General features: G+C 42.0%; 1 protein-coding gene across 1 annotated transcript in view; it reads right to left on the reverse strand.

Moving 5' to 3' along the window:
• Positions 1 to 7,231, reverse strand: part of LOC127380409 (dynein axonemal heavy chain 5-like) — a 157,763-nt gene extending 150,532 nt beyond the window's left edge. Inside the window, exons 1-4 of the mRNA XM_051609233.1 lie at positions 7,031 to 7,231; positions 3,414 to 3,513; positions 2,262 to 2,450; positions 2,096 to 2,170 (exon numbers count right to left, since the gene is read on the reverse strand). Of these exons, the coding sequence (XP_051465193.1) occupies positions 2,096 to 2,170; positions 2,262 to 2,450; positions 3,414 to 3,513; positions 7,031 to 7,194 (528 nt within the window). The 5' untranslated portion in view covers positions 7,195 to 7,231. The remainder of the gene's footprint in view (positions 1 to 2,095; positions 2,171 to 2,261; positions 2,451 to 3,413; positions 3,514 to 7,030) is intronic.
• Positions 7,232 to 8,549: the final 1,318 nt, after the last annotated feature.

Below are 8,549 nucleotides of genomic sequence, written 5' to 3' on the forward strand. Positions count from 1 at the left end.
CAGTTTCACAGCCTTCTTCTTTCAGAAAACTCTCAAGTAAGAAGGGGGGAAAAAACCCCAGAAAACATAATTAAATTAAATCTGAAGTGTTTCCTAGAGCAACTTCTTCCATGGAAATTAACCAGATGTCTCACATAAAGAGTCATGTGCCTGATCTGCTAAGTCAGGCAGGACTCAGAAGGAACACTGTCAGGTAGATCCTGCCAACAATCGAAAGAAATTTCATTTTCTGCCCATGTCTTTAATCAAAATCACTCTGAAAAGCTTCCTCTCTGAGAAGCCTTGCTGCCACTGATCCCCCTCCACTGAGTTGTATCTACCTCTTCTCTTTGAAGCAATAAAAAAGTTTAAGCCTAACAAAGACCTGCTTCCCTCTAATTTTCTGTCACAGACTTTGGAAAATAATCTATTGAAACTTGGAAGAATGTAACAGAAAATAATGTGGAAGAAGCCTGCAGGTATGTTCCTTGTTCAGGTTTGAGGAGAGGCTTCTCTTCCTAGAAGCTCAGATGTTCATTGATGTATGTTACACAGTCCTGGCTCCCAAATTCCACCCCAAATCATTGTCTTCTAACCTATATGAGCAGCCTCAAGTGAACAACATGCACCCAAGCTTGTGAAAAAGACAGATGAGGAGAACTGAAGAAAAGATCTTTAACAAATCTTGGTAAGAACATGCCTACTAGATCAGGCCAACAGTTTGCCCAGGCCAGTATTTTTTCTCTCAGAATGGCCAAAAATAGATAAGAACTAGGCAAGCATATATGGTAATACCCCTGAGTAATCTCCAATTATTCAATGTTTGAAACCAAACTCTAACAGAACAGCTGATGTAATGAGATCATTTGACTAATCAGAATGGAATGGAAGATGTTAGAGATGGCATTCAAACTTTCCATCAGAAACATTTCTTTTTATGCTAAGCTGCTTTTGCAGCAAAATTTTCATAAAATAATTTTTTAATGGTTAAAAAGCTCAAAATAAAGCAAAAGTAAATGCAGAAATTAAATGTTCTGCTTACCTCAAGCTGGGCATTTATTTCTGGCTAGTTAAGGCAAATATTTTCAAAGTTTTTAGTTTCATCTTGTTTTACATTAGAGAACAACAGGTTCATCCCAGAAACACATGGTCCCAGTGAAAAGAAAATCTGATTAAACTGTTTTGACAGTTGAGCTGATTCTGTGCTTTGCAAAGTCTCTAAGCAATTCCAGTAACTTTCAGAAGTTCTTTTAGCTTATAAAGGTTATAACAAACCTGTAGTTCATTCTTGCACTTAACTGGTGGTCAAGCATTAAAATTACTTTTTTCTTCTCAACAAGCCTAAAATACCACCACGTGGTGAGTTAGCTCACCCCAATGTGGCTCCTCAATGGCATAACCTGAAATGACTGAGGAAAGCATCCCACAAGAGTTGTCAGGCAATTTCAAGGTCACTTGGCACCTTCTGAAATCACACACTAAGTGAAAGTTGAACAAATGATTTTGCTTTTTATGAAGAGGCTTCTTTTTCTCAAAATTGAAAGAGAGAGAATTACATCTTTGGGACCACAAATATCTCATTCCTAGCTACAGTTTTCCAAATATGATACTACTTTCTACAGAACAGGTCAGACCTGAACATGAAGCCACCTTAATTTAGAAAAAAATAGCATCATTTTTCACCCACTTGAATCAGTGCTTTGTGCATAGTAGAGTTGGTGTTGTCCAAACCAAAAGAAGGCTGCTCTTATACAGACAGTTCCCCATTCCTGTCATACTCAGGTTAGCTAATCTAGTCTTTTTAAAATCTGAGTACTGTAAACACTTTGTTTCAATTATCTTTATCCCTTCTGAAATCCAGATTATTACTTTATGTGGCCATTTTTAAGTTTTCATTTGTGAAAACAAGAACAGTATCCAATCATTCCACAGAGCATTCTCCTGTTCCCATATAAGCCAAGATGTTATCATCTAAACAATGAGATGCAGGTTCTTTCCACATTAGCATGCATAGCAAAAAAAAAATCTCTGCTAAGATTTTCTCAATTTTGCAATAGTCATGCATTTTTTTTAGAAATGCAACTTTGCTTTTGCAGAAGTAATACCAGAAACATACCTGTAATACATCTTGGTAAAAGAAGAGCAACTTTTTAAGTCCACTAGGAGCAAAGAATTGTTCTATGAGTTGAAACTAAAAACAAAATTACAAGTAGTTAATTGTGAAGTAGTTTCAAAATATTGGAAATTTTGGAAATATATTTAATAATTTTATTAACATTCACCTTGTCATCAGAAATAATGGCCTCCTCCACTTGCTGCTCATTTAATCCTATTCCATCTGCTAATCTTGATATCAAATACTTGTGTCTTTCATCTATCTGAGCTCTTCTCTCCTCTTTGGTGGCTCTGGCTTGCTTGGCTAGTTCTTCTCTAGTTTCACTGGAAAGTACTATACTTTTCTTACCAGTTGTCTAGAAAATGAAAGTTTGTTATAGAGAGATTCTTTTTGCTTGTTTAAGGATTGTATTTTATTTTGTTGATTTTTAAGTAGCTTTCATAAACTACTTCAAGCAGGAATATAAAAAACTATTTCTAAGGAATGCAGAGGGAAAAGATTAGTGATAATTAACTTGTTAGGCCAAAATTCTCAGCATAAAGCCACAATAAGAGAAACTTCAGAATCAGAGGTGGATTCAGGCTAAGGTGAAAATACAAATTTAGCACTATAAAGGCTTGAATTCAAATCCCAGCTTGGCGAATCCAGCTCTCTGTACTGCTTGCATTTTAATATAGAGTAACAAGTTATTATTACTTCAATGGAAATAAATAAAAGAAATCCCCTATAACATCAGTCACCACTGGAACAAATATACAATTCATGTTTAATACGCAGGTCATATAAGGGTCATTGCAGAGTGATAAAGAGGGAAATTTATGCAGAGAAGATTTTAAAATAATCTTCATCACAGCATTAATAAGACTGAAAACAGGTATGGTGAATAACATTTTTAAGCAAAACATTTTAAGTAAACAAATAATCTTTAGAAAAGATCTATGGAAAACTAAAGATTTGGGTCAAAAAGTCATCACGCCCTTGCTCACAGCTCCCACTGACATGAGTGTCTGGAGACTACTGGGGATGTCTGTACATCTAAATTTTTTTTTAAGAGAAACAAAGATAAATAACATGACCTTCCCAGATGATTAAACAAAAAACAAAACAAACAACAACAACAACAAACAAACACCAAAAAAATAAACCCAAACCAAAATCCCAGCAACACACATTAAGAGAAAAGAAAGTAAGTTGCCCAACATGGTGTAAACTTTTGATTGGTTCATTGGGAGCTCAGAACTTGGCAATGAAGACTACAAGAATAATCTGTAGAGACAAACGGTAGCTGAATCACCACCTATTTTAGCATAACACTTGCCGGAAGAACAGCAGTCAAAGGTGATCCTGTTGCAGCTGATCCTAGCTCACTGCTCCTTCTCTTCAAGTCCCCTCCACGTCTATGATACTTACTTTCTGTATGTAGTCAAAAGAAGAGACAAGTTGTCATTATTCACATATATGCACAACTAATGCATGTACAAGACCTGCAATGATGTCACTATTTTGTGTCTCAATATCTGCTGGCTCACGTCTCCTCAGGTTGGGGAAAATAAGACATGAAAGGAACATTAGAAAACCTGCGCTTCAGCAGAAACTGCCAGAAGCTGTTAGAGGGAAAAGATGTTTCATAATGGCTTTTATCTCAAGTTGAATTGCAAAGGATCCCTGCTGATAGCAGTAGAGGTAAGAAAAACAAATTTAAGGTACTAGCTTGAAGAATTTAGTTCTGGAAAAAATAGAAATGTTGTCACTTTTCACATTTGCTATTGTCACCCAGTTATTTCTCTTCATCTAAATTCTGATTGTAAGCCTCACACACCTCTGACAAACTTGCCACCTGCAGTGACTTGCAAGACAATTTCAGCACATGGAATATCTGAAGACTAAAGATTGCTAATACGTGCAATAAAAACATGACATACATAATTAGAACATGTAACTATCTTCTGTTGATTGTTTAAGCCTCCTTAGGAACTTCTGAAGCCCGTCAAGTTACTGAATAAAATTTATCATATGCCTTTGTTTTTCCTATAAATTAAGATTTCTATATTTTAAGTAATTTAACTAACAATTAAGACTACTGATGTTTTCCTGGTTCTGAGTTTAATAACTTATCTTCAGCCAGCCACCATTTCTCTCTTATAAATGGTTTCTGATTACAAAGCACTCCTAAATATTGCTTTACCTCTCCTTAACAGAAATAACATTTTAGTTAGCTTTAAAAAGATAATTATTTGAAAGCACTGTTTGTAATTGCTACAGCTTTATTTTAGTCCAAGAAAAAGCAATCACTTTATTTCTCAGAAGATGAAATTTAGATCCCATCCTTGGCAGCAGATAGGATCCTCAGTGGAACATGCAGTAGAGCTAATGAGCAGCTCACCAAACTTTCAGGGACAACTGTTTAATCGATTCCAAACAGATTATGAGATTGTGACTAAAATTAATATTCTAATAGCACCGATTTCCTTACAGATGTGTTTCTTTTCCAAAGAAGTCTTCCATTATTATAATGTATTATTCACAGAATAAAAAAATAGCTGAGGGACCAAAAGGGTCCTCTGAAGGTAATCTGGTCCAACTGCTCCCTGCCCAAGCAGGGCCACCTATAGCAGGTTGCCCAGGATCATGCCCAGGTGGTGGCTTTTGAGCATCTCCAAGGTGGGAAACCCTACTACAGCCTCTCTGGGCAACCTGGGCCAGTGCTTGATCATCTTCATAGCGAAAAAGTGTTTCCTGTTGTTCAGACAGAACCTCCTGTGTTTCTGTTTGTGCCCATTGCCTCTTGTCCTGTCACTGGGCACCACTAAAGAGCCTGGCTTCATCTTTATACTCTCCGTTCAGGTGTTTATCCATGTTGGTGAGATCCCCCTGATCCTTCTCCAGTCTGCACAGTCCCAGATCTCTCTGCCTTTCCTTATAGAAGAGATGCTCCAGTGAGTGCATTCATGAACTTTGTGGCTCATCACTGGACTCTCTCAGTAGGTACATGTCTCTCTTATACTTGGGAGCCTAGAACTGGACACAGCACTCTGGGTGTGGCGTCACCAGTGCCGAATGGAGAGAATGGATCACCTCCTTTCACTTGCTGACAACACACCTCCTCGTCCAGCCCATGGTGTTATCAGCCTTTTTTGCCACAGGGGCCCACTGCTGGCTGATGTTGAACTTGGTGTCCACCATGACCCGCAGGTTCTCTCCTGCCAAGCTGCTTTCCAGCTGGTCAGCCCCTGACATGTACTGGTGCATGGGGTTGTTCCTCCCAAAGTGCAGAAATCTGAACTTCCGCTTGTGGAACTGCAGGAAGTTCCAGTCAGCCCAGCTCCCCAGCCTCTCAAGGTCCCTCTGGATGGCAGCACAACCCTCTGCTGTATCGGCCATCCCTCCCAGTTACATGTCATCAGCAAACTTGCTAATGGTACACTCTGCTCCATCCTGCAGATCAGTATTGAAGATGTTAAACACCCTCCTCTGGGAGTATCGGTTCAGCCAGTTTTCAGTCCATCTCACTACCTGCTGATCCAGCCCACAGTTCATTAGCTTCTTTGAGGATCTCACAGGGGTGAAGGGGAAATTCAAATTGTAATTGTTCAGCAGTGGTAATCCGTGACCAAAGAATTATTTGGCATGGAGACCAAGAAGGCCCAACTGCAGAAGGGGTTAAACTGGCTGGAAGCAGGAATGCCAGAGACAGAACAACTCCCCTTAAGGGAGTGTGGTTTCCCTTGGTGATAAGAAACAAACGGAGCATTTTCTTGTAGCCATCCTTGATGTACTCTGAGTCCAGCTTGTGGCAGCAGAGCCAGTGCTGAGAGATGGACTGAAGGCTGGGCTCACAATTACCAGATTGGTGCTGGAATTGGCTCACAAAGCATCTTTGCAGACTCTTTGTAGAACCACTCATGGTGGTAGAACTCTGTTCAATACACTGTTCATTTTACCTATCTATGTATTTCAGCACAAATGTGTGTTTAATTCACCTCAAGGGGCAAAATCAAAACTTCCCAACACTAGACTGTCTTACTGAAGGTAGACCCTATCCACTGCACCCCCCTCAGCTATCAGGAGAGTGATTTCATTACTAAAGGCACTGAGGGTTGGTGGGGGGAACGGTCAAGCATGTCTTCCCCTTGCTGAATCTATGTTGACTACTCCCAATCACCTTCTTGTCCTTCACATGCCTGAAAAGGGTGTCCAAGATTAGTTGCTCTGTCACTCCCAGGGACAGAGGTGAGGCTGACTAGCCTGCGTTTGCCTGGGTCCTCCGTTGTGGAGACAGGAGTGACATTTGCTTTCCTCCAGGCCTCAGGTACCTCTCTCAGTTGCCATGAACATTCAAAAATTATTGAGTATGGGCTCGCAATGACATCAGCCAGCTCCCTCAGCACTCGTGGGTGCAGCCCGTTGGGGCCCATGGACTTAGTATATACAGTTTGTTCAAGTATTCCCTGACCTGATTCTGTCCCACAAGGCCACACTCAATAATCTTTTAACTCATTGCTCAATATATTAGCAGAGTTAATATATTCCAGAAAACAGATACCGCACTACATGGCATACTAAAGAGTACTATCCATTTTAATTTAAAAAAACCAACAACACTATATTCTAATCATGTTAGTATGATTCGACATCAGGAAACTTGCTAAGGGATCAGAGTTGCACTGTGCCTGACCTTGTGAACACATATATATAAAACCCCCATATGTGCTCGTATTTATTTATATATTAGTATTCATTTATAAAGCTGAAAATATCACATTGCAGTCCCTACCCTAACACATTCAGAACAGCACATACCCACCCACTATATAGAAGTACCTGTTACAAACACTCTACTTAATAATTAGGTTTTAATTATCTTCCTGGATATTTTTTTCCGTACAAAGCCAATATGCAGTACTTTTAAATACTTGTCATTTTTCTTCTTCCTTACCTTTTTTTATAGCAATGAGAGGTGGACAGAGATCAATGTCAGGTTTCAAAGAGAGCTGTGTTTGTCTAAGTTGTTCCGATTCCTGCTGCGCCAAGTCACCAGGAGAGGAACCAGGCTCAGCTCTTCTCCCTAACTCAGCCTCAGCTCCCACAGCCTCCTCCATCTCCACCACCACGCAAAAATCAACCTAAAGCAACGATACAAAAAACGACCGGGCAATGTAACATTCTAACAGGAAACCACATCTTTAGTATTTTTATTCCTGCTATAGCACTAATCACAGAATCATGGAATCATAGAATCCTAGGGGTTGGAAGGGACCTCGAAAGATCATCTAGTCCAACCCCCCTGCCAGAGCAGGGTCACCTAGAGCACATCACACAGGAATATGACAGACTAATAAGATAGACTAGCAAGGAAAAGAGAAGGAAAAAAAAAAAAATCAAAATGAGAAGATCCAAGCATTTTACGAGGTTATAAATGCTCCCGTTAACAAGACTTTTATTTCCAGCGGCAAATCTGTCCCTGCTCTCTGATCAGCCCGAGCACGCAGGCGGGGGGAACTCACGCAGGGAGGAAGGGACCAAGCTTCTCCTCTCACCGCAGCTGCGGGTCCCCCTGCCCAGGGCTGCGCCCCGCGCCCCGGCCGCGGCACCCGGCTCCTCTGCCGGGGGTGTGAAGCCAGCCGGGGCCCCGGCCGCTGCCATGGCAACCCCTACACAAACCCCGCCACCGGCCCAGCCCACCGCGCCTCTCCCCGTTTCTCCGGCTGGATCCACCCGCCCAGCAGCGACTTCCTAACTGCTCGGACTTTCTGATTTGCACCACAGCTTCCCCTCGCACGTAAGCCGGGCCCTCCGCAACCAGCCTCCCCGAGCCTCAGCGCCCCAGGCCCCGGGCGGCCACACAGCCCCTCCCTCCCCAGCACCGCCTGTCCCGGCCGGGCAGCCACCCGCCTCCTCGGCAGCCGGCGAGGACCGGCAGCGCGGACGAGCGGCGGCCTCCGCGCTCCTCCTCCTCCTCCTCCTCCTGCTCTGCTGGGCCAGCCACCTCTGTGGGAAACGTTTGTCGTGCCAATGAGCAGGCCCACACAGATCCTTCAGCGAAGCACAGTTTATTTACATCCTTGCAAGAATGGGTGACCTAAGCAAGTAGGCACCCCTATAGCAAGGTGAATAACGGTTTATATTCCCTATTCCCGATGCAAAATTCCCTCCCGTTTCCCCACTGGCTGGGTACTCCAGGGTTTACAGCCTATCCGACGCTTCTAATTATCCTATAAGTTTCCCGCCCCTGTTTACACATTCCATTCTAGCAGTTTACTTTTTACCTTTTAAGGTAAAATTTTGACCTTTCTTGCCCCCTTGCCTGTCTTCCCAATTAACAATCTACTGGTGTCATCCTGCCCTGAGGAGCAACATAGAAGTAGCTTTGCTCGGCCTTATCTTGGCCATAAATCCTTCTCCATGTTCAGATCCCCCAGATGGAGCCCAATCAAGTCCCTCAGTTTCTTGGCCC

Source organism: Apus apus, chromosome 2 (genome assembly GCF_020740795.1).
Source record: "Apus apus isolate bApuApu2 chromosome 2, bApuApu2.pri.cur, whole genome shotgun sequence".
Classification (NCBI taxonomy): domain Eukaryota; kingdom Metazoa; phylum Chordata; class Aves; order Apodiformes; family Apodidae; genus Apus; species Apus apus.